This window comes from Polyodon spathula, chromosome 24 (assembly GCF_017654505.1).
Source record: "Polyodon spathula isolate WHYD16114869_AA chromosome 24, ASM1765450v1, whole genome shotgun sequence".
Taxonomy (NCBI): Eukaryota; Metazoa; Chordata; class Actinopteri; order Acipenseriformes; family Polyodontidae; genus Polyodon; species Polyodon spathula.
This window is the reverse complement of record NC_054557.1, coordinates 3,371,116-3,397,388: the sequence shown is the minus strand read 5'-3', so window position 1 is coordinate 3,397,388 and position 26,273 is coordinate 3,371,116. Positions and strand designations below refer to the sequence as shown.

At 46.8% G+C, this 26,273-nt stretch overlaps 1 protein-coding gene across 1 annotated transcript in view; it reads left to right on the top strand.

Annotated features, from left to right (window-relative positions):
- Positions 1-25,671, top strand: part of LOC121299369 (mucin-2-like) — a 32,534-nt gene extending 6,863 nt beyond the window's left edge. Inside the window, exons 2-7 of the mRNA XM_041227091.1 lie at positions 11,882-11,941; positions 12,517-17,029; positions 17,215-18,129; positions 24,769-24,798; positions 24,891-25,100; positions 25,569-25,671. Of these exons, the coding sequence (XP_041083025.1) occupies positions 11,882-11,941; positions 12,517-17,029; positions 17,215-18,129; positions 24,769-24,798; positions 24,891-25,100; positions 25,569-25,671 (5,831 nt within the window). The remainder of the gene's footprint in view (positions 1-11,881; positions 11,942-12,516; positions 17,030-17,214; positions 18,130-24,768; positions 24,799-24,890; positions 25,101-25,568) is intronic.
- The last annotated feature ends 602 nt before the right edge of the window (positions 25,672-26,273 follow it).

Here is a 26,273-nt window from a genome sequence, read left to right as displayed (position 1 = left end):
TCTTGTACTTCTTAATAATAGAAACAATAGTTGAAGTTGGGGTACTCAAATGCTCAGAAATCTTGTATCCTTCTCCAGCTTTATGGCAATAAATCATTTTCTAACTGAGGTCTTCAGATAGCTCTTTACTGTTTCCCATATTGACTTATTGGAAGTAAACAGCAATCATCTTATGTCTAACCTTTGTATACGCTTGTGGAAGGGGTGTGGGTAATTCACTGACCAGGAGACAGACAGGTGTAATTGAAAACACCACACAGGTGCCCAGTTTTATTTCAGGGGCGCGTTGGGTTTCTTTAGCCCGCAGAGGGTGCTGTTGGTCCGTGGTCTTCTTACCAACTATGGTAAACAGAACCACGGGAATACCAAGCAATGGTAAACAGTCCAGGCGCACTCGCAGGTGCTTCAAAACAATACTGCAAAAATCGAAGGCACAAAGAAACAGGGAAAATAAAACAGTAACAAAACTACAAAGAAAAGGTGCTGCACTTTGCAGCAATATCCCGGTCGCCGCTGCCCGTGCGACCCGGATCACCGTCCTACGCTGCCGGCTACCTAGCCTGCTCAGCTATACTTATTCAGGGATCTGCCCAAGGGTTCCCCTCCCTCACTGTCTCGCTCTGAACCTCCGTTCCGTTCGGTCATGGACCAGCGTTTCCACGCACTCTGCGCGTTTAAAAGGGCAGACCTGAGGAAACAACAGAGTGTTAATTTATAGGGCTAACAATCTCCCAAGACGTGCCTCTCAGCCATTCAGAGAGGGGGAAAGTCCACACACCCACTTTCCCACCTCCCGGTGTCACTGCCATGACTCACAGGCGGTTGTTGGACGACTGCCGCCCTCTTCCTGCAGTCCTGTGAACACGCCAGCAGAGTCAGCACAGATCTCTCCCTGTTACAACGCTCTAAGAATGTTCACCTACAATCCAGCATTTTCTAGACTTTTCTAGAATTAGATTCTGCATTATGATATTGAAATTTCTAACACCTTGTAGAGATGTTATCATAGCATCAAAGGGTATGAATACTTTTGAATTCTCATTTTTGGAGTTTTGCAAAAAAAAATAATAAATGATGAAATAATAATTGTACTTGTAACTTTTTCCTCATCCACAAAGCAAAACCTTTGCTACAAAAGGTTTTTCCTAAAATTATTTGTTTTTGAGAAATTTCTATTGGGTTATATAAACTTTTGACTACAACTATATAATGTGAAAATGACAGGATTAATATCGTCCACTAAGGAACTGGTAAAACATGCATTGCGGAAACGTGTATATAATTTGATGTCAGTTTAGCAACAGATAAGAACACTTCTTATCCATATTATCTTGCACTACATTTCAGTAAGCCACAATTCTTTCCCAGAGTCGGGAAGTTGGTCAGGTCAGTCTGGATATAGGTGAGACTTCGTTGCAAAAACGTATTGACCTGGAAGGGAAACAATGTAGCAGCCGCAGATTGTAAAGGCAGCTGCATTCGTTTACCAAGCAGTCATACATGACAGCATATAAAGGGGACCGAGAATCGTAATCTGTTCCTTCGTTTGGTTATTAATAAATGACCTGGAAAGACCTTGTGGCGGAGTGTCCTGCCCCTTTATGTTTATTAGTGTTTTATGTTAATGTTGGTGTTTATGTATAAAATACACGGGATATAAATATGGGTTATGAGAAATGCATATTTGTATTTAAGCAGAAGGTTTGCAAAGCACTTCACGTACAGGTAAAATGTAATAATATGTGAGCACGGGGAATTGCACTTTTATTAATTCACGTACAGTTGTACCAACTGAATGATTGATTAGCAATCGAGTCTCAGTACAGCTGCATAAAAGCAACATGTTTTCACTCACTCGGGGTTGTGTGTTCAGGAAGTGGAGAATGGGTGAGAGAGAGGAGAGTTAATTTAAAAATACAGCAATTGCTACAGCGTGCTGGCTAAAATCCTGCATGGTATTTGTTTGTTGGGTTTGGCCACGTCCATTTTGCGTTTTGTCTGTCTGTTTGTTTGGCCAATGCGCCCTTTATTTTCAGTGTTGTGTGTTTTGTTTAAATCTTTTGTTTGTTTATTATTTAATAAAACGCTGGATGCCGTAGTGTCTCAGGTTCACCGCCATTACATGTTTTGGTTTCTGTGTTCTTCTGGGTCTGATGTCACCACTACAGTCATCCTGTTCACAGACATGGATTTGTTTGTTTTCTTCTGTCTATTGTTGCTTGTAATCACTAGATGGCTACCACGTTCCGGAGCTGTTGCCAGAGGCCAGCACAAACCCGGGACAGCACTTCACTTGTATCACTGTAATCTGTATTGTACCACAATCACTGTGCATGTGTTTTGTGTTTAATGTGGGGATACAATAATTGGACTATTATTTTGGGACCAGCCCAGAGATTATAAATGTAAGTAATACATGCCACTGTATTACTTACAAGCATTATTATTTACTGTTTGTTTCGCCATCAGGCACTGGAAACAAACCTTTTTCACCTGGATTACAATTGTCTGTCTGTTTGATCACCAGCACCTACACACTATTAACCACTTTGCCACATGCTGTCATTTCGCTTATGCAGAATCCATCCAATCAGTCTGCAGGACTTGACTGTGGTGTGTTGATCATCAATCAAACCACTTCATCCACTAGGTCAGTTGCTCCCCTGCTACCAAAGTACACAAATGTGCTACCAGCTGCCTTGAAGACCAAGCAATTCACTGTACCTGGTGTCCATGGTCCTGTGAGACCCCCCCAACCTGCAGACTATTACAAAGGCTGCAGAGGCAGAGTCTGAGTGGCTCAATACAGTGATGACAGGATGGATTGGGTATCCTGGGCTGCCTACCATGCCGACATCGAGGAAACAGTGATCCCGTCTGCAGAAATCATTGCCCTGTTGCCCTTGTTCCTGAACAATTCACATTCAGTGGCCATGGAAACATTCCATGGCCATTGTCCACGCGGCTGTACAGCACCTCACCCCTGGTCAAGTTCCTGTTCCTGCTGATGACCAACCACTGTACACCCTTGCCAAGCAAATCCTGTGGACCTGGCCAACTAGCCTTGGAGAGGACCACTTTGTGGTGATGTTTGGTGAGCTACACATCGACATGGCCATCTTGAAGTTAAGTACCATGATTAACAAACACACCACATTAAGCAAAGATGATAGCAATGACAGCCATGTACAAACCAGTAAGAACTGCAGCAACCTATAACTGCAGCAACAACATTAATGATGGTTTGATCAAACATGCTCACTCTGGTCCCGGGCGACAGTTACGGAACTGTGTTAACTGTCTGGTAACGTACAAGACAAGAAAATTACAAACAAACAAAAACACAACAATCACAATTTCAATTTTCAAAACACTTCTTGTCCTTCTGGTTCTTACTCACTACAAACCAATGTGAAGGAACAGATTACGATTCTCCATCCCCCTTATATGCCGTCACGCATGACCACTTGGTAAACAAATGCAGCTGCCCCTACAATCTGCGGCTGCTACATTGTTTCCTGTCCGGGTCAATACGTTCTTGCAATGGATTCTCTCCTTCTTCCAGACTGACCAACTTCCCGACTCTGGGAAAGAAATGTGGCTTACTGAAATGTAGTGCAAGATAATATGGATAAGCAGTGTTCTTATCTGTTGTTAAACTGACATCAAATTATATACATGTTCTGCAATGCATGTTTTACCGGTTCCTTGGTGGACGATATTAATCCTGCCATTTTCACATTATATAGAGTCTCGCTTTCTTCCAGACTGACCAACTTCCGGACCCGGGAAAAGAACTGTAAGGCCAACCCGCCCTCGCTTAGCACTCTCACAGGTCGGGAGGGAGATTTACAACCAAGGATCTTTTGATTTTTGTCACATATCCCACCGTTCAGAGTGGAACCGAAGGAACACTCGGCTAAATCCACCTTTCCCATTACTCCCCCCTCCCCGGAAAAATAATCTGCATTTTGGTGGTCTTTCCCCGCACGGTGTACCATATGGTACAAGAAGGGCTGCAATGCCAGATACTACCGAGTTATTCGGGCATTGCTGCAATTCTTTGTGCTTAACCTCTTGAGTGGGGTGTGGTCAGTGATGAGATCAAATGATTGCCCCAGCAGGTAGTTTCGTAAAGAGTGAGTAGCCCATTTAATGGCCAAACACTCCTTTTTGACTACGGAGTAGTTGCCTTCCCGAGGTAGCATCTTTTTGCTGAGATATAAGTATCGGGTGTTCAACTCCGTCGACCTTTTTGCAACCAAACCAAACTCACGTTCAAGGCATTGGTGTCGAGGATGAATCTCTTGGAGAAATCCAGTGTGATAAGGGTGGGGGCCTCGCAAAGTTTACGCTTAATAGCTGACCATTTGATCAAATTTGGAGCAATCGTTTTGGTGAGTTCGACTAAAGGGTTAACCACTGTAGCATACTCGGGGATAAAGTGGCGGTTATAACCGGTTAATCCCACTAGTGATCTTACCTGAGTCTAGGTGCCCACTTGAAGACCCCAGAGATGTACCCTACTTAGCTCAATCCAGACTGATGCGCTGAGGAGGCAAAATGAGCTGATCCCTGGAGCCAGCATTACACTTCAGCAATCATCACCAGACCGAAGGATATCTACATCATCAGATGGAAAACAACGCAAATGGATGGAGATGCAGATGGATCACATTAGTTTAATGCAAAGCTACGTCTTAGTTGGTGCTTATCTTGGTGAGAGCTCGAAGGAGTAGAACCATGTCAAACTCTGCATCTCTCTCACTGTGAAAAGGAGGTAGGGAAGAAGCGATGCTCAATGTTTCTGCTCTTGAGTTACAAACCGTCTCGGCATCAAGGTCTGATTAAAGTGTTCCACTAAACCTTCCGTCTGTGGATGATAAACAGACGTCCTGATGGGACGTATTTTTAATATTTTAAACACCTGCTGTAGCATGTTAGACAGAAAGTTGGTTCCATGATCAGTCAAGATCTCCTTGGGGAGCCCTACTCTAGCCATAATCTGTACTAATTCTGTTGCTATTGCAGCGGCACTAGTGGACCTCAATGGAACTGCCGCCAGGTATCGCGTTGCATAATCTACCACTACTAACATGTGTCTACCCGGAGTCAGAAGGAAGTAAAGGGCCCACTATGTCCACTGAAATGTGTTCAAAAGGTGTGGAAATAATCGGCAGTTGAACCAAAGGGGTGGGGAGAACTCGACCCGGCGCTACTCGCTGGCAGTTTGGGTATGTGGCTACATATCTCGACACATCAGTATGAAGACCTACCCAATAGAATAGAGCCAATATCCGCTCGTCTTGTCAGCTCTGAGGTGTCCCGCAAAAGGGATATCAAGCACCAATATCAGGACTTCGGTCCGACAAGACAGTTCTGTGCCCGCGGCTAGGTTTACCCAATACAGTAATCGCCCTTTGATACTGAAGTATAGATATACTAGCGCCCCATCGCCATCAACAACCTTACCTTCAAAAGACCAGACCTGCCCCTAAGTGTGCACTAGTGACGGGTTGGCCCCACACTATGTTCGTGCTTGAGTACCACATGTCCGGTATATTGAGAAGGGATGGAGTAGCATCTGCCCTAGATGGCCCAGTCCTCGCCTTCTCGGTCACATTAAATTCCGACTCCTTTTGACTGACGTTTGTTACCACCTGGGCGCTTTCCCACCAGACCCCAGCCTTGTCTTAATGATGCTCCCTTCCATTTTGCAGTCCTTCTCTCTTTATTCGTATTTCTAATATGGAAAATGGGGGAAAACATTTCAGCTTGAAAAGGAAAGACTTGACCAATTCGTTCCTTTTCTTTTTTTCTATCACGTTTACATGTGCGGTCGAGACTGCCATTAATTTAACCAATTCTCTATAATTTGACCAGTCCAAACCCAGAATTATTGGGTGTGGTAGCCTTTCTGCCACCCCAGCTACTAGGTGGTTTTTGTCAGTCCTACCGATAAATATGGTTTTAGGGTGGGGTATGTCGCTGTATCTCCATAGACGCAGGAGATCGCCACCTGGCCATGTCACACTACCCAAGAGAGCTGCTTTAATCAAGGTCTGCTCAAACTCGGTGTCCACTAATGCATGGGTTGTCACCTTGCCTAAAACTGCATTCTCAATACAAGGCCCCTCCTGACCATTTTCCCCGTGCTTACCCGCTCCAGATGCCCAATTGCACACTGCCACGTCACACTCCATTGCTGATGGGCATGACCTGGCCTGGTGCCCTGTTGGTTGCATCTAAAACAGATAGGGGATAGGAGAGAACATTGGTTAAATTAATGTCTTGTTGCTGGAATGGCAACAAGGCCAGGGTAGCAGCTATACCCCCGCTGGGGTTCAACCTTGATCTCCATGGACAGGAGGCAAGGTTGCCCATAGGGGCCAGAGATCTAGGAGGTCTGGATTTTGGTGTTGAGGGTGGAGGTGGTGGCAGAGAAGAGAGAGAAGGAGCTCGACTGCTCCGGAAGGTGAGCACTGACATTATCCCTGTGCGGGCGGAGACCAGGGAGACCTCGTAATCCTAGACCAGTTTCACAGTGTCTTCCAGGGTGTGGGGGTTGTGGCACTGTATCCAAGCCTGGCTGTCAGTGCCGACCACATGTCAGAATTGCTCCACAGCCACTGCTTCCCCCTTTTGCTGGTTAGTTTTCTTCTCGGGGATCAGCCAGTGTACCATCTGGTCACACAACCGCTCCGCAACCACCCTGTGGCATGTCTCCGGGGATCTTTGGTACTCCCTGAACTATACCCGGTAAGTCTCTGCCGTAATGTTGAGGTGACAGAAAATGGCTCATAACCTGGTAGGTTGCCTGAGCCTTCCCGATCAGGCAGGGTCCCAGCTGGCTTGCCCAGAACTCCTGTGGCCATGACACAGTGGTGGCCATGTAATCAAATGCAACCAGGTATGCCTTTGGGTCATCCTCTCCCAACATCTTCATCGCCTGGGCCTTTGGTGCCAACATTGTAGGTGTTCCTGTAGGAGCTGATGCTGTGGAAAACACCAGCCTTACCTGTTCAATGAGCACAGTGTACCGCTCCTCCCTCTTTCTCTCCTCTGTCTCCCATCTGCTATCCAGCACCTCCAGCAGCTCTGCTAGTGCATTGTGGTCCACAATCCCACTTCTAAAATCACGTATGGCAAAGTGGTTTATGGTAGACAGGTGCAGGAGTGATGTAATGCGTGAAAGAAGCAGACAGAGATCATTGTAATCTAGTCTAGAAATATTTCATTAATATTTCCAGGTCTTGTGAATAAACAATAGTTCCCCGGCAGTACGCACCAATGTGTACAGCATGGGGTATATAATAAAAACAGACAGTCCCAAACAATAAACAAATATCCGTCCCACAATAATAAAAACACAGTCACCAGTCCTGGGTGTGTGCAGTAGTGCTCATGATTGGTAGTACCGTTTATATTTGTGACAAAGGTGCAGTGTTGTCCGGTTTTGTGCTGGCCCCTGGCAACAGCTCCGGAACTGTGTTAACTGTCTGGTAACGTACAAGACAAATCAATTACAAACAAACAAAAACACAACACTCACGATTTCAATTCTTAATATACTGTTACTGTCCTTCTGGTTCTTACTCACTACAAACCAAAGCGAAGGAACAGATTACGATTCTCCGTCCCCTTTATATGCTGTCACGCATGACCCCTTGGTTAACAAATGCAGCTGCCTTTACAATCTGCAGATGCTACATTGTTTCCCGTCCAGGTCAATACGTTCTTGCAACAGAGTCCTGCCTTCTTCCAGACTGACCAACTTCCTGACCCGTGGAAAGAATTGTCAGGCCAGCCCATCCAAAGAACTTGCTTAGTGCCCTCACAGGTCAGGAGGGAGATTTACAACCAAGCTTCATTTGATGTCACACCGCACGAGCGACACCATGGAGGTCATTGATGCCAGGAAACAACTGTTCACACAGAAGTCAAGGAGCCTGGAGAACATACCACCAACACAGGCAGCACTCAAGCAGCACATCAAACAGGCCAGCTACCAAGCCAACTGTTGGAAACAGGCCCTAACTCCCGCCCCTGAGGTTCCAAGACCATTAGAATAGGGCTGGAGAGAGGACACCACAGGGTGGCACACACTGTGGACCACCCATCCAGAAGCATCACATTCGTGTTATGAACTCATTCACTGTGGGTGTAGGAAGAGATGAACTGGGCAATGCAAATGTGTCAAGGCCGCCCTCAAGTGTACATCCTCTGCTCCTGTTCTGGAGAAGGCTGGCACTAAGCTAGTACTCATATCATTACTCAGACCTCCCAGTTCTTCACATCCGTGCATCTAATAAGTATCTGTGTAACATCTGATGTACATGTAGACACAAACTTTCTAATAAACTGGTTAATTATATTTGTGGCATTCATTACAACTTCTCAATCGGACAGCACATTTAAACCCCGTGTGAGGTCACTGACCTCTCGCGGTCATCGGAGGTCAAACCTCCAGTGATTTCACATATGAAAATAGTGTTGCAGGCCACAGAAATACAGATATCCACTAAAACTATAAAATTTAGGGAGTTACGATCATGTTACTATGACACATGGTGCTAAAATAGAAAATTACCATTGTCCGAGGTCATTGACCTCTCACAGTCATCAGAGATCAAATATAAGATGGCTCCACATCTGAAAATAAACCTTAGGGTATGTAGAAACACTGTGGAAAATGTCAAAGAAAACTTCAGCTCGTGAGCTGTTAAAAATATTGTACGATAAACTACAATCTAACAGAAACAGGATGCAAATATAGGTTTACATCAACTGATGTACCACACAAAAACATGCACTGCAGGTAATATTAGTGTTTTTTTAAAAATGGAATTATATATTACAAACCCACAGACAGAGGGCTGTTCCACAATTGGAAATATTTAAAAATAAATAAATAAATAAATAAATAAATGTGTCAGGCTGACCCTTTCTGTTATTTCAGATTATTTATATGATCATTCTATGAATAAATTTTATTATTTTATTATTATTATTATTATTATTATTATTATTATTATTATTATTATTATTATATACATGGTGAATGATAATTTTCCAATAAACCTTGGTGTTTTTACAATCCTAATAGACATGGTGGGAGTGCGAGACCAGTGTATAGTAAGATTGCCTATGTATAATAAGGCTGATTGTAAAAATGCTAACCTCTGCTAAATATTTTTAAAAACAAACTCTAACACCAGAAAACAAAAAACAGCATCAATGCCAAAGCAAACAACAATGGCCTGTAGATTTAAAGTTTTATCCACAGAAGACAACGAGAAATTTGTGGAAGAGCAGTATAACGCAAATACTCTTGGAAAAACAATAAGCGACATACATTTAATAAGAAATGACCCTATTTTGAAGTGGTGAAACATGAAGATCAATACCTCCTCATGCATTTTGGTGGTATGATGAAAGTAATGCAATGTATGATAGTTGATAGTGGATAGACTGATTCACATAATTTTAAGAACTTCAAGACATGTGGAATAGGCATGTCATTTAAAGTAGTAAGTGGTATGTGCAGGTGCAGTGCAGTAATCCAACAAGAAATGACAGACAAACACAGTACGGGTGAAAAAGGTTTCTATTTATTTTAATATAGGGGTCTGATGACCAAACAGAAACTAACAATGATGGCTGGCAATACACACCAATGTGTATTGCAAAGTAAATGATGATGGGTTTTAGTCCCATTTACAATGAACAATTATCCCACAAGAATAATCCCAGTGCAAATACCCAAACACAAACACGGTCACCTCTCCCAGTGAATGCTGTAGTGCTGGTAGTGAGTTTACAATGTTATTTAAAGAACAGTCAGTGCGTTGTTGTCTGGGTTTTGTGCTGGCCGTGGGCGACATCTCTGGATTGTGTTTAGCTGTCTAGTCTAAATACACAGGACAAACAAGATGATATAGACAGACTGACAAAAACAAACAAAACACTCAGATTCTTTTTAACACAGAATACCTGTCCTTTCGGTTAACCACCATGATGATTATGCATGACAAATACTCTCTGTTCATATGCCACAACTGTCAGGCACATTGCTCTCACATAACTGTGTGTTTGTGCAGGAGAATGTTGCTACTGAGATTTTTTTGTAGCTCTGAATTTTCAGTACCTGACTGTATTTTTGTTACTCACTTGCTTGAAAGTATGTAAACGTCAAGAAGCAAAATAATAAGTTTTTCTTTTTCAAAATAAAGTGGTTACACTCATTCAAGCACTGCTGACACGTGAACATATGTTGATTATTGGATAAAGGCATCTGCTAAATGTCTACAATAATAATAATAATAATAATAATATAATAATAATAATAATAATAATAATAATAATAATGCGATTGCAGACACCTTTGCTGTTCTAAATCAGGCTGCTAGACTGAGAAGACCTCAGTTCCTTTCATCTTTACTTTGATTGACATGTGGCAAACAAAGGAACTGAGTGAGTGATTGTTGGAGCAGGCAGACAGCTTATCTTGAAAGGCTAAGAAACCTACACTGTCTCTAGGTGAAATATAAAAAAGTTTGCTAAACACTCCCATGCAATAATCTAAATCAATGAACATCAATGAGAAAATAATAAACACGGCCCGGAAGCAACAATTACTTCTTGCAACTTGTATTGCATCGTAAAGATCAGGGACCGTATACAGCAGCACAGCACAGATGAGACATGGTGTTGCTCTTTACTATGCAATAAAAATTATTTAAAAAAAAAAAAAAAAAAAATGATGTGTCCCTTGAGAGTCAAATGGTTGCATTTTCTAATAACATTTACAGTAAAAATGCATATTGAAAATTTAAATAATAATAATAATAATAATAATAATAATAATAATAATAATAATAATAATAATAAATGTAGTGTGGATCCATTATACTTACAAATCCTGAAGAGGCTCCAATCCACCTTCAAATGCTGCTTCACAGACGCTGAATCAGCACTCTTCAACCCAGAAAGTCATTTTTGCCGTCACTTTCACTATTATCCATCTCCTCCAAAACTTCAAAACGACTGAATCGACTTCTTTTGGGATGCTTTGGAACATTGCTCGCCATTTCGTTCGATTTTATAAATTTTACAAATTGAAAAATGATCAGAAAATGGTAAGAAACCTTGATCCTATGTGCGTAACACTGCGCTCTCGCTTGCAAATATGTGTCTTGTTTACGTACGCACATCGATTACTCTTCAATGGATTAGGCTGCAAACAAAGCCAACGTATGATTGGACAGCTTGTGACCTCCCCTACAACGTGATCAGGGAGATTTCACCATCAACAAATACATGTAAGGCCAGAGAAGCGAAACGCACAGCTAATCGATCAGAGTTGTTTTTGAACAGTGGGGTACTAGACACATTGCAAAGGGACTATCTCAGCGGTGAAATGGAGAATTCGAAAAATTCCTTCTCTGTTTGACGGTAGGAAAATAAAGTTTTTGATATTGATGTTTTGCTTTTGTAATAATGTTACAGATGATTTTTGAAATATTATGTGTAACTGCAGTACCGATGTTCCGCCCGCGGAACAGGGGGGTGTAAGACATTACATCGCTTCGACCCCTACTTATACCGTCACTCATGACCCCTTGGTAAATGATTTCAGCCTCTCCTCCAAACCGTGACTGCCACATCATTTCCTTTCCAGGTCGATGAGTTAGTGTACCGATGCTCTGTCCTTTTAACCCTACGAACGAAGTGTCAGGCCAAGAGATTCATACATGTTGAACTTCACATATTTCATGAATTCACTTTAATTAGATTGTCTAAGTTTATTTGTTGTAATAATGATATTTGTACATGATCTGTACACATTTTTTTTCTGTTTCCTTTTATACTTGGTTAACAGTTGGAACATCAGCAAACACAATGAGGCTGGAAACAATAGCAATACTTTTACTTATAACAGGTAAGCCTAATGTCTTTTTTCCTATCGGCATATATTTTCAAAAGTTAATAAAATGTTAGTTAAGTGCCATAACATTACATGATACTGGACATGTTTATTTTACACCTTTCTTTTCAAATATTAGTCGTTTACATTTACAATTATGTAATGTAACCATTTCTGTACCTGACAAACCCCACATGAATATTCATTTATGTGTAATAAAACCAAAGTGTCCGAAAAATATAAATATGTCTGGACACATTAATATTTATTTAGTTTGCAATGGACCATTTATTAAGTAAAGACTTTCAAGGTTTCTGTATAGAAAAAAAAATGTTTCAAGAGGCTTAAATAATTGGCAAAATAAACAAAGTAACTGGTCAATTTCATAAGTGTGACATATAAGATACATTAAATTGCTGCAAAACAAATACCTGTTATAGACTATTTGTTTAAATTCATGCTGTCTACTAAAATGCAAATTGTATAACAATATATGTTTCGTGCTCTTCTAAAAAGCTATTATAAAATTCAGGGTAAGAGAATAATACATTTAAAAAATGGTACTAATTTTTAAAATATTTTTGTAACAGCAACAACTACAGATACACAAAATACAATAACTACTGCAGCTCCCACAACCACTGCAGACCCTATTAAAACCACAACCATTTCAGCGCTAACTACAAACACAACCACTACAACTACAACTACGGCAGCCACCTTTACAACCACTGCCATCCCACCTACAACCACAACTACAGCTAACCCCAGTACAACCACAACTACTGTAGACCCCAGTACAACCACAACCACGGAAGACCAAACTACAACCACAACCACAGCAGCCCCCACTACAACTACAACCACTACAGCCCCAACAAAAACCATGATTACTGCAGCCCCTACTACGACAACTGCAGCTGCCACTACAAACACAACCACTGAAGCCACCATTACAACTACAACCACTGCAGCCTCAACTACAACCACTGCAGTACACATTACAACTACTGCAGGCCCAATCATGAACACAACCACTGCAGCCCCAACTACAACCAAAACCACTGCAGCCCCTACTATAACTACAGCCGCCCAAACTATAACCACTGCGGCCACAACTACAACCACAACCACTGCAGCCTTTAGTATAACCACAACCACACCTGCCAAAGCTACAACCACTGCAGCCCCTATTACAACCACAACCACTGCAGCCCCCACTCCAACTACAGCCACTGCAGCCCCAGCTACAACCACAACCACTGTTACCACTTCTACAATTACAGCCAAGCCAATAACAACCACAGATGCCCAAGCTTCAGCTATGATCACTTCCGCCCCCACTGCAAACACAACTTCTGCAGCAACAATTACAACCACAGCCACTGCAGCCTTAACGACAACTACAAGCACTGCAGTTCCTACTACAATGACAACGACTGTAGCTCCAACTATAACCACAACCAGTGCAGCCCCTACTACAACTACAGCCACCCCAACTACAAACACTGCAGCCCCAGCTATAATCATAATTACAGCCACCCCAGGTACAACCACTGCAGCCCCCACTACAATCACAACTTCTGCAGCACCAATTACAACCACAGCCACTGCAGCGATAATGACAACCACAACCACTGCAGAACTAACTACAATGGCTGTAACCCCTACTACAAGTACAGCCACCCCAATCCCAACCACTGCAGCCACCAATACAACCACTGCAGCCCCCATTACATCCACTGCAGGTTCAAATACAACAGCAAACACTGCAGCCCCCACTACAGCCACAGCCGCTCCAACTACAACCACTTTAGCCCCTATGATAACTACAGCCACCCCAGCTACAACCACTGAAGCCCCAATTACAATCACAACCACAGCCACCCCAGCTAAGACCACTACAGCCCCAACTACAACCACAACCACTGCAGCCTCTACGACAACAACAGCCACCCCAGCTACAAACACTGCAGCCCCAACTACAAGTACAACCACAGCAACACCAGCTACAACCACTGCAGCCCCCATTACAAACGCTACAGCAACTACTACAACAACTGTAGGCCCTACGATAACTACAGCCACCCCAGCTACAACCACTGCAGCCCCAACTACAACCACAACTTTTGCAGCACAAACTACAACCACAGCCACTACAGCCCTAATGATAACTACAAGCACTGCAGTCCCAACCACAACCACAGGTACTGTGGCCCCTACTACAACCACAGCCGACCCAACTAGAACCACAGGAGAAACAACAACAAACACAACCACTGCAGCCCGAAATACAACCATAAGTACTGCAGCCCCTACTACAAATACAGCCCCCACAACTACAACCACTGCAACCCCAACTACAAACACAACCACTGCAGCATCCACTACAACCACAGCCGCCCCACCTACAACCACTCCAGCACCCTATACAACCACTTTAGCCCCAATTACAACCACAGCCACTGCAGCACCTAATACAACTACAGCCACCCCAGCTACAACCACTGCAACCCCAACTACAACCACAACCACTGCAGCACCCACTACAACCACATATGCCCCATTTATAACCATTACATCTCCTACTACAACCACAAACACTGCAGCCTATACTACAACTACAGCCACCCCATCTCCAACCACTGCAGCCCCTAATAAAACTACTGCAGTGCCCACTACAACCATAATTACTGCAGCCATTACTACAACCACTGCAGCCCCCACTAGGACCACAACGTCTCCAGCCCCTACTACAACTACAGCCACCCCAACTACAATCACAACTCCAGGTACAACCACTGCAGCCCTCACTAGAAACATAACGACTGCAGCCCCCACTACAACCACAACCACAGCAGCACCTACTACAACCACAGCCACTGCTAGCCTAATTACAACCACTACAGCCCCAATTACAACAACAACCACTGCTGCCCCAACTACAGCTACAACCACTGCATCCCTCACTACATCCCCAATCACTGCAGACTCAACTACAACCACAACCACTGCAGCTCCCACTACAACCACAACCAATGCAACACCATCTACAACCACTGCATCCCCAAGTACAACCACAACCGCCCTAATTACAACAACAACAAATGCAGACTCAACTACAACCACAAACACTGCAGCTCCAACTACAATTACAACCACTGCAGCACCCACTACAACCACATATGCCCCATTTATAACCATTGCATCTCCTACTACAACCACAAACACTGCAGCCCATACTACAACTACAGCCACCCCATCTCCAACCACTGCAGCCCCTAATACAACTACTGCAGCGCCCACCACAACCATAATTACTGCAGCCCCTACTACAACCACTGCAGCCCCCACTAGGACCACAACGGCTGCAGCCCCTACTACAACTACAGCAACCCCAACTACAATCACAACTCCAGGTACAACCACTGCAGCCCTCACTACAACCACAACTTCTGCAGCACAAATTGCAACCACAGCCACGGCACCAATAATGACAATTATAAGCACTGCAGCACCCACTACAACCACTGCAGCCACAACTACAAACACAAATACAGCTAACACCACTAGAACTACAACAACTGCAGCCACAACTACAACCACAATTACTGCAGCCTCTACTACAACCACAAACACTGCAGCCTTCAATAGAAACACAACGACTGCAGTCCCCACTACAACCACAACCACAGCAGCACCTACTACAACCACAGCCACTGCTAGCCTAATTACAACCACTACAGCCCCAATTACAACAACAACCACTGCTGCCCCAACTACAGCTACAACCACTGCATCCCTCACTACAACCACAACCAATGCAACACCATCTACAACCACTGCATCCCCAAGTACAACCACAAACGCACTAATTACAACAACAACCAATGCAGCCCCCACTACATCCACAACCACTGCAGCCCCCACTACCACCACAACCACTGCAGTCTCCAATACAACCACAAGCACTGCAGCACCGACTACAAGCTCAACCAATGCAGAATCCACTACATCCACATCCACTGCAGCCAAAACTACAAACGCAATCACTGCAGCCCTAACTACAACCATAACCACATCAGCCTCCACTACAACCACTGTAGCCCCAACTACAACAACAATCAACACAACACCTAATACAACCTCAAACACTGGGGCCCTAATTACAAACACTACAGCCCCAACTAGAACCGCAATCACTGCTGCCCAAACTATGACAACCACTGTAGCCCCAACTACAACCACAGATACTGCAGCCCCCACTACAGCCATAACCACTGCAGCCTCAACTACAACCAGAACCACTGCATCCCCCACAACAACCACAACCAGTGCAGCCTCAAATACAAACACAACCACTGCAGCTCCCGCTACAACCACTGTAGCCCAAACTACAACCACAATCACTACAGCACCTACTACAACCCCAATCACTGCAGCCTCAACTACAACCACAACCACTGCTGTCCCAATGATAAACACAACCACTGCAGCCCCAACTATAACCTCAAACACTGCCGCCCTAATTACAAACACTACAGCCCCAACTAGAAGCACAACCACTGCTGCCCAAACTACGACAACCACTGCTGCCCCAACTACAGCTACAACCACTGCAGCCCCCACTACAACCACAACCACTGCAGACTCAACTACAACCACAACCACTGCATCCCCAACTACAACCACAACCAGTGCAGCCTCAACTACAACCAGAACCACTGCAGCTCCCACTACAACCAAAACCAATGCAACACCATCTACAACCGCTGCATCCCCAAGTACAACCACAACCGCCCTAATTACAACCACAACTAATGCAGCCCCCAATACAACCCCAACCACAGCAGCCCCCACTACAACCACAAACTCTGGCGGCCCAACTACAACCACTGAAGCCCCACCTATAACCACTACAGCCCACACTACAACCACAACCACTGCAGCCCCCACTACAACCACAAACACTGCAGCCTCTATTACAACTACAACCACTTCAGCCCTCACTACAATACCAACCACTGCAGCCCAAACTACAACCCCAACCACTGCAGCCCCAAGTACAACCAAAACAGCCATCTCCATTCCACAGCCATTGGTGCACGTACGACTGACAGACAACCATACAACCACAACCACTGCAGCCCCAACTACAACCACAACCACTGCAGCCCCCACTACAACCACAACCACTGCAGCCCCAACTACAACCACAACCACTGCAGCCCCAACTACAACCACAACCACTGCAGCCCCAACTACAACCACAACCACTGCAGCCCCAGCTACACTGCAGCCCCAACTACAGCCACCCCAACTGCAATCACAACTCCAGCTAAAACCACAGCAGCCCTCACTACAACCACAACCACAGCAGCCTCAACTGCATCCACCCCCACTTCAGCCTCAACTACAACCACAACCACTACAGCCCCAACTACAACCACAACCACTGCAGCCCCCACTACAACCACAACCACTGCAGCCCCCACTACAACCATAACAACTACAGCAACTAGTACAACCACAACCACTGCAGACCGCACAACAGCAACAACCACTGCTGCTCCAACTATAACCACAGTCACTGTAGCCCCCTCTACAACCACTACAGTCCCCACTACAATCACAACATATGCTGCCCAAACTACAACCACAAACACAGTAGCCCCCACTACAACCACAACCACTGCAGCCTCAAATAAAACCACAACCACTGCAACCCCAACTACAACCACTGCAGCATCTACTACAACCACAACGACTGCATACCCCTCTACAACCACAACCACAGCAGCCTCAACTACAACCAGAACAACTGCAGCCCCCACTATATCCACACCCACTGCAGCCTCCACTATAAACACAACCACAGCAGCTCCCACTACTACCCCAACCACTGAAGCCTCGACTACAAACACAGTAGCCCCAACTACAACCACAACTACTACAGCACCTACTACAATCCCAAACACTGTAGCCTCAACTAGAACAACAACCACTGCTGCCCCAATGACAACCACAACCACTGCTGCCCCAACTACAACCACAAACACAGCAGCCCCCACTACAACCACAGATACCACAGCACCTAATACAACCTCAAACACTGCGGCCCTAATTACAAACACTACAGCCCCAACTAGAACCGCAATCACTGCTGCCCAAACTACGACAACCACTGCAGCCCCAACTACAACCACAACCACAACCACCCACTACAACCATAACCACTGCAGCCTCAACTACAACCAGAACCACTGCATCCCTCACAACAACAACAACCAGTGCAGCCTCAACTACAAGCACAACCACTGCAGCTCCCGCTACAACCTCTGTAGCCCCAACTACAACCACAATCACTACAACACCTACTACAAACCCAATCACTGCAGCCTCAACTACAACCACAGCCACTGCTAGCCTAATTACAACCACTACAGCCCCTACTACAAGCCGGATCACTGCAGCCTCAACTACAACCACAACCACTGCTGTCCAAATGACAAACACAACCAATGCAGCCCCAACTATAACCTCAAACACTGCCACCCTAATTACAAACACTACAGCCCCAACTAGAACCACAACCACTGCTTCCCAAACTACGACAACCACTGCAGCCCCAACTACAACCACAGCCACTGCAGCCCCCACTGAAACCACAACCACTGCAGCCTCAACTACAACCAGAACCAATCCAACACCATCTACAACCACTGCATCCCGAAGTACAACCACAACCACCCTAATTACAACCACAACTAATGCAGCCCCCAATACAACCTCAAACACAGCAGCACCCACTACAACCACAACCACTGGCAGCCCAACTACAACCACTGAAGCCCCTACTATAACCATTACAGCCCGCACTACAACCACAACCACTGCAGCCTCCACTACAACCACAACAACCACCAAACACTGCAGCCTCTATTATGACTACAACCACTTCAGCCCTCACTACAATACCAACCACTGCAGCCCCAAGTACAACCACAAACACTGCATCTCCCACTACAACCGCAATGACTGCAGCCTCAACTACAGCCACAACCACTACAGCCCCTACTACAACCAGAACCACTGCAGCCTCAACAACAACCACAACCACCTCTGCCCCAACTACAACCACAACCACTGCTGCCCCAACTACAACCACAACCACTGCAGACCCCACTAGGACCACAACCACTGCAGCCCCCACTACAACCACAACCACTGCAGCCCCAACTACAACCACAACCACTGCAGCCCCTACTACAACCACAACCACTGCAGCCCCCAACTACAACCACAACCACTGCAGCCCCAACTATAACCTCAAACACTGCCGCCCTAATTACAAACACTACAGCCCCAACTAGAACCACAACCACTGCTGCCCAAACTACGACAACCACTGCAGCCACAACTACAACCATAGCCACTACAGCCCCCACTGCAACCACAACCACTGCGGCCTCAACTACAACCACAACCACTGCATCCCCAACTACAACCACAACCAGTGCAGCCTCAACTACAACCAGAACCACTGCAGCTCCCACTACAACCACAACCAATGCAACACCATCTACAACCGCTGCACCCCAAGTACAACCACAACCGCCCTAATTACAACCACAACTAATGCAGCCCCCAATACAACCCCAACCACAGCAGCCCCCACTACAACCACAAACTCTGGCGGCCCAACTACAACCACTGAAGCCCCACCTATAACCACTACAGCCCACACTACAACCACAACCACTGCAGCCCCCACTACAACCACAAACAATGCAGCCTCTATTACAACTACAACCACTGCAGCCCCAACTACAACCACCAACCACTGCAGCCCAAACTACAACCACAACCACTGCAGCCCCAACTACAACCACAACCACTGCAGCCCCACTACAACCCCAACCACTGCAGCCCCAACTACAACCACAACCACTGCAGCCCCAACTACAACCACAACCACTGCAGCCCCCACTACAACCACAACCACTGCAGCCTCAACTACAACCACAACCACCGCAGCCCCAACTACAACCACAACCACTGCAGACCCCACTAGGACCACAACCACTGCAGCCCCCACTACAACTACAGCCACCCCAACTGCAATCACAACTCCAGCTAAAACCACAGCAGCCCTCACTACAACCACAACCACAGCAGCCTCAACTGCATCCACCCCCACTTCAGCCTCAACTACAACCACAAGCACCTCTGCCCCAAATACAAACACAACCATCACAGCTCCCACTACAACCACAACCACTGCAGCCCCCACTACAACCACAACCACTGCAGCCCCCACTACAACCATAACAACTACAGAAACTAGTACAACCACAACAGACCGCACAACAGCAACAACCACTGCTGCTCCAACTACAACCACAGCCACTGTAGCCCCCTCTACAACCACTACAGTCCCCACTACAATCACAACCACTGCTGCCCCCACTACAACCACAACCGCTGCAGCCTCAAATAAAACCACAACCACTGCAACCCCCACTACAACCACTGCATCCCCAACTACAACAACAACCACTGCATCCCCCACTACAACCACAACCACAGCAGCCCCCACTACATCTACTGCAGCTGCCAATACAACCACAACCACTGCAGCCCCGACAACAACCACAACCACTGCTGCCCTAATTATAACAACTACAGCCCAAACTACAACAACAGACATTGCTGCCCCAACAACTACAATCACTACAACCCCTACTACAACCACAAAGACTGCAGCCTCCACTACAATCACAACCACTGCAATCCCCTCTACAACCACAACCACAGCAGCCTCAACTACAACCAGAACAACTGCAGCCCCAACTACAACCACAGCCACTGCTACCGTAATTACAAACACTACAGCCCCAACTACAACAACAACCACTGATGCCCCAACTACAGTTACAACCACTACACCCCCCTCTACAACCACAACTACAGCCCCCACTACAACCACAACCATTGCAAGACAAACTCTAACCTCAACCACTGCAGCAGCCACTACAACCATAGCCACTGCAGCCCCCACTATATCCACAGCCACTGCAGCATCCACTATAAACACAACCACTGCAGCCTCGACTACAAACACAGTAGCCCCAACTACAACCACAACTGCTACAGCACCTACTACAATCCCAAACACTGCAGCCTCAACTAGAACAACAACCACTGCTGCCCCAATGACAACCACAACCACTGCTGCCCCAAATACAACCACAAACACTGCAGCCCCCACTACAACCACAACCACTGCAGCCCCAACTACAACCACAACCACTGCAGCCTAACTACAACCATAGCCACTGCAGCCCCCACTATATCCACAACCACTGCAGCCTCAACTATAACCACAACCACTGCAGCCCCACTACTACCCCAACCACTGCAGCCTCAACTACAACCACAACCACTGCAGCCCCAACTACAACCACAACCACTGCAGCCCCAACTACAACCACAACCACTGCAGCCCCAACTACAACCACAACCACTGCAGCCTCAACTACAACCACAGATACTGCAGCCCTCACTACAACAACAACCACAGCCTCAACTACAACCAAACCACTACAGCCCCCACAACCAACAAGTGCAGCCTCAACTACAAACACAACCACTGCAGCACCTACTACAACCCCAATCACTGCAGCCTCAACTACAACCACAACCACTGCTAGCCTAAATACAACCACTACAGCCCCAACTACAACAAAAACTACTGCTACCCCAGCTACAGCTACAACAACTACAGCCTCTACTACAACACCAATCATGCAGCCTCAACTACAACCACAACCACTGCAACCCCAACTACAACCACTGCAGCCGCAACTAAAACCACAACCACTGCATCCACCAGTACAACCACAACTACAACCACAACCACTGCATCCCCAACTACAACCACAACCACTGCAGCCCCAACTACAACCACAACCACTGCAGCCCCAACTACAACCACAACCACTGCAGCCTCAACTACAACCAGAACCAATCCAACACCATCTACAACCACTGCATCCCCAAGTACAACCACAACCGCCCTAATTACAACCACAACTAATGCAGCCCCCAATACAACCTCAAACACAGCAGCACCCACTACAACCACAACCTCTGGCAGCCCAACCACAACCACTGAAGCCCCTACTATAACCATTACAGCCCCCACTACAACCACAACCACTGCAGCCCCCACTACAACCACAAACACAGCAGCCTCTATTACAACTACAACCACTTCAGCCCTCACTACAATACCAACCACTGCAGCCCAAACTACAACCCCAACCACTGCAGCCCCAAGTACAACCACAACACTGCATCTCCCACTACTACAACAACAACCACTGCAGCCCCAACTACAACCCACTACAGCTGCAGCCTACTACAACCACAACCACTGCAGCCCCAACTACAACCACAACCACTGCAGCCTCAACTACAACCACAACCACTGCAGCCCCAACTACAACAACAAACACTACAGCCCCCACTACAACCACAACCACTGCAGCCTCCACTCCAACCACAACCACTCCAACCCCCACTACAACCACTGCAGCCCCCACTACAACTACAACCACTGCAGCCGCCAATACAACCACAACCACTGCAGCCCCGACTACAACCACTACCACCGCTGCCCTAATTATAACAACTACAGCCCAAACTACAACAACAGCCACTGCTGCCCCAACAACAACCACAACCACAACAGCCCCTACTACAACCACAAAAACTGCAGCACCCACTACAATCACAACCACTACAGCCCCAAATACAACAACAACCACTGATGCCCCAACTACAGTTACAACCACTACAGCCCCCTCTACAACCACAACTACAGCCCCCACTACAACCACAACCATTGCAAGACAAACTCTAACCTCAACCACTGCAGCAGCCACTACAACCATAGCCACTGCAGCCCCCACTATATCCACAGCCACTGCAGCCTCCACTATAAACACAACCACAGCAGCTCCCACTACTACCCCAACCACTGCAGCCTCGACTACAAACACAGTAGCCGCAACTACAACCACAACTACTACAGCACCTACTACAACCCCAAACACTGCAGCCTCAACTAGAACCACAACCACTGCTGCTCCCACTACAACCACAGATACTGCAGCCCCCACTACAGCAACAACCACTGCGGCCTCAAGTACAACCAGAACCACTGCATCCCCCACAACCACAACAAGTGCAGCCTCAACTACAAACACAACCACTGTAACACCTACTACAACCCCAATCACTGCAGCCTCAACTACAACCACAACCACTACAACCCCAATCACTGCAGCCTCAACTACAACCACAACCACTGCTAGCCTAAATACAACTACTACAGCCTCAACTACAACAAAAACTACTGCTACCCCAGCTACAGCTACAACAACTACAGCCTCTACTACAACACCAATCACTGCAGCCTCAACTACAACCACAACCACTGCAACCCCCACTACAACCACTGCAGCCGCCACTAAAACCACAACCATTGCATCCACCAGTACAACCACTGCAGCCGCCACTACAACCACAAACACTGCATCCCCAGGTACAACCACAACCACTGCAGCCCCAACTACAACCACAGCCACTGCAGCCCCCACTGCAACCACAACCACTGCAGCCTCAACTACAACCAGAACCAATCCAACACCATCTACAACCACTGCATCCCCAAGTACAACCACAACCGCCCTAATTACAACCACAACTAATGCAGCCCCCAATACAACCTCAAACACAGCAGCACCCACTACAACCACAACCTCTGGCAGCCCAACTACAACCACTGAAGCCCCTACTATAACCATTACAGCCCGCACTACAACCACAACCACTGCAGCCCCCACTACAACCACAAACACAGCAGCCTCTATTACAACTACAACCACTTCAGCCCTCACTACAATACCAACCACTGCAGCCCAAACTACAACCCCAACCACTGCAGCCCCAAGTACAACCACAAACACTGCATCTCCCACTACAACCGCAATGACTGCAGCCTCAACTACAGCCACAACCACTACAGCCCCTACTACAACCACAACCACTGCAGCCCCAACTGCATCCACCCCCACTTCAGCCTCAACTATAACCACAACCACCTCTGCCCCAACTACAAACACAAACATCACAGCCCCCACTACAACCACAACCACTGCAGCCTCCACTCCAACCACAACCACTCCAACCCCCACTACAACCACTGCAGCCCCCACTACAACTACAACCACTGCAGCCGCCAATACAACCACAACCACTGCAGCCCCGACTACAACCACTACCACCGCTGCCCTAATTATAACAACTACAGCCCAAACTACAACAACAGCCACTGCTGCCCCAACAACAACCACAACCACAACAGCCCCTACTACAACCACAAAAACTGCAGCACCCACTACAATCACAACCACTACAGCCCCAAATACAACAACAACCACTGATGCCCCAACTACAGTTACAACCACTACAGCCCCCTCTACAACCACAACTACAGCCCCCACTACAACCACAACCATTGCAAGACAAACTCTAACCTCAACCACTGCAGCAGCCACTACAACCATAGCCACTGCAGCCCCCACTATATCCACACCCACTGCAGCCTCCACTATAAACACAACCACAGCAGCTCCCACTACTACCCCAACCACTGCAGCCTTGACTACAAACACAGTAGCCCCAACTACAACCACAACTACTACAGCACCTACTACAACCCCAAACACTGCAGCCTCAACTAGAACCACAACCACTGCTGCTCCCACTACAACCACAGATACTGCAGCCCCCACTACAGCCACAACCACTGCAGCCCCAACTACAACCACAACCACTGCATCCCCAACTACAAACACAACCACTGCAGCACCTACTACAACCCCAACCACTGCAGCCTCAACTACAACCACAACCACTGCTACCCTAAATACAACTACTACAGCCCCAACTACAACAAAAACTACTGCTACCCCAGCTACAGCTACAACAACTACAGCCTCTACTACAACACCAATCATTGCAGCCTCAACTACAACCACAGCCACTGCAACCCCCACTACAACCACTGCAGCTGCCACTACAACCACAAACACTGCATCCCCAGGTACAACCACAACCTCTGCAGCCATAACTACAACCACAGCCACTGCAGCCCCCACTACAACCACAACCACAGCAGCTCCAACTACAACCACAACCATTGCAAGCCAAATTATAACCTCAACCACTGCAGCCCCCACTACATCCATAGCCACTACAGCCTCAACTACAACCACTGCAGCCCCCACTATATCCACAGCCACTGCAGCCTCAACAATAACCACAACCACAGCAGCTCCCACTACTACTCCAAGCACTGCAGCCTTGACTACAACCACTGTAGCCCCAACTACAGCCACACCCACTACAGCACCTACTACAACACCAAACACTGCAGCCTCAACTACAACCACAACCAATCCAGCTTCCATTACAACCCCAACCACTTCAGCCCCCACTACAACCCCAACCACTTCAGCCCCCACTACAACCCCAACCACTACAGCCCCCACTACAACCACAACCACTGCAGCCCCCACTACAACCACAGCCACTGCAGCCCCCGCTACAACCACAGCCTCTGCAGCCCCCGCTACAACTACAGCCTCTGCAGCCCCGACTACAACCTCAACTAATGCAGCACCCACTACATCCACATCCACTGCAGCCACAACTACAAACGCAATCACTGCAGCCTCAACTAAAACCACAACCACTACAACCCCCACTACAACCTCTGCAGCCCCTACTACAACCACAACGACTGCAGCCCCCACTACAACCACAACCACTTCAGCCCCCACTACAACCCCAACCACTTCAGCCCCCACTACAACCCCAACCACTACAGCCCCAACTACAACCACAACCACTGCTGCCCAAACTACGACAACCACTGCAGCACCAACTACAATCACAACTATTATCGCCACCACTACATCCACAGCCACTGCAGCCTCAACTACAACCACAACCACTGCAACCTCCACTAAAAACAGTGCAGCCGCCACTACAACCACTGCAGCCCCCACTACAACCACAACAACTACAGCCCCTACTACAACTACAACCATTACAGCCCCCACTACAAACCCAACCACTACAGCCCCCACTACAACCCCAACCACTTCAGCCCCCACTACAACCCCAACCACTGCAGCCCCAACTACAACCACAACCACTGCAGCCCCTACTACAACCACAACCACTGCAGCCCCAACTACAACCACAACCACTG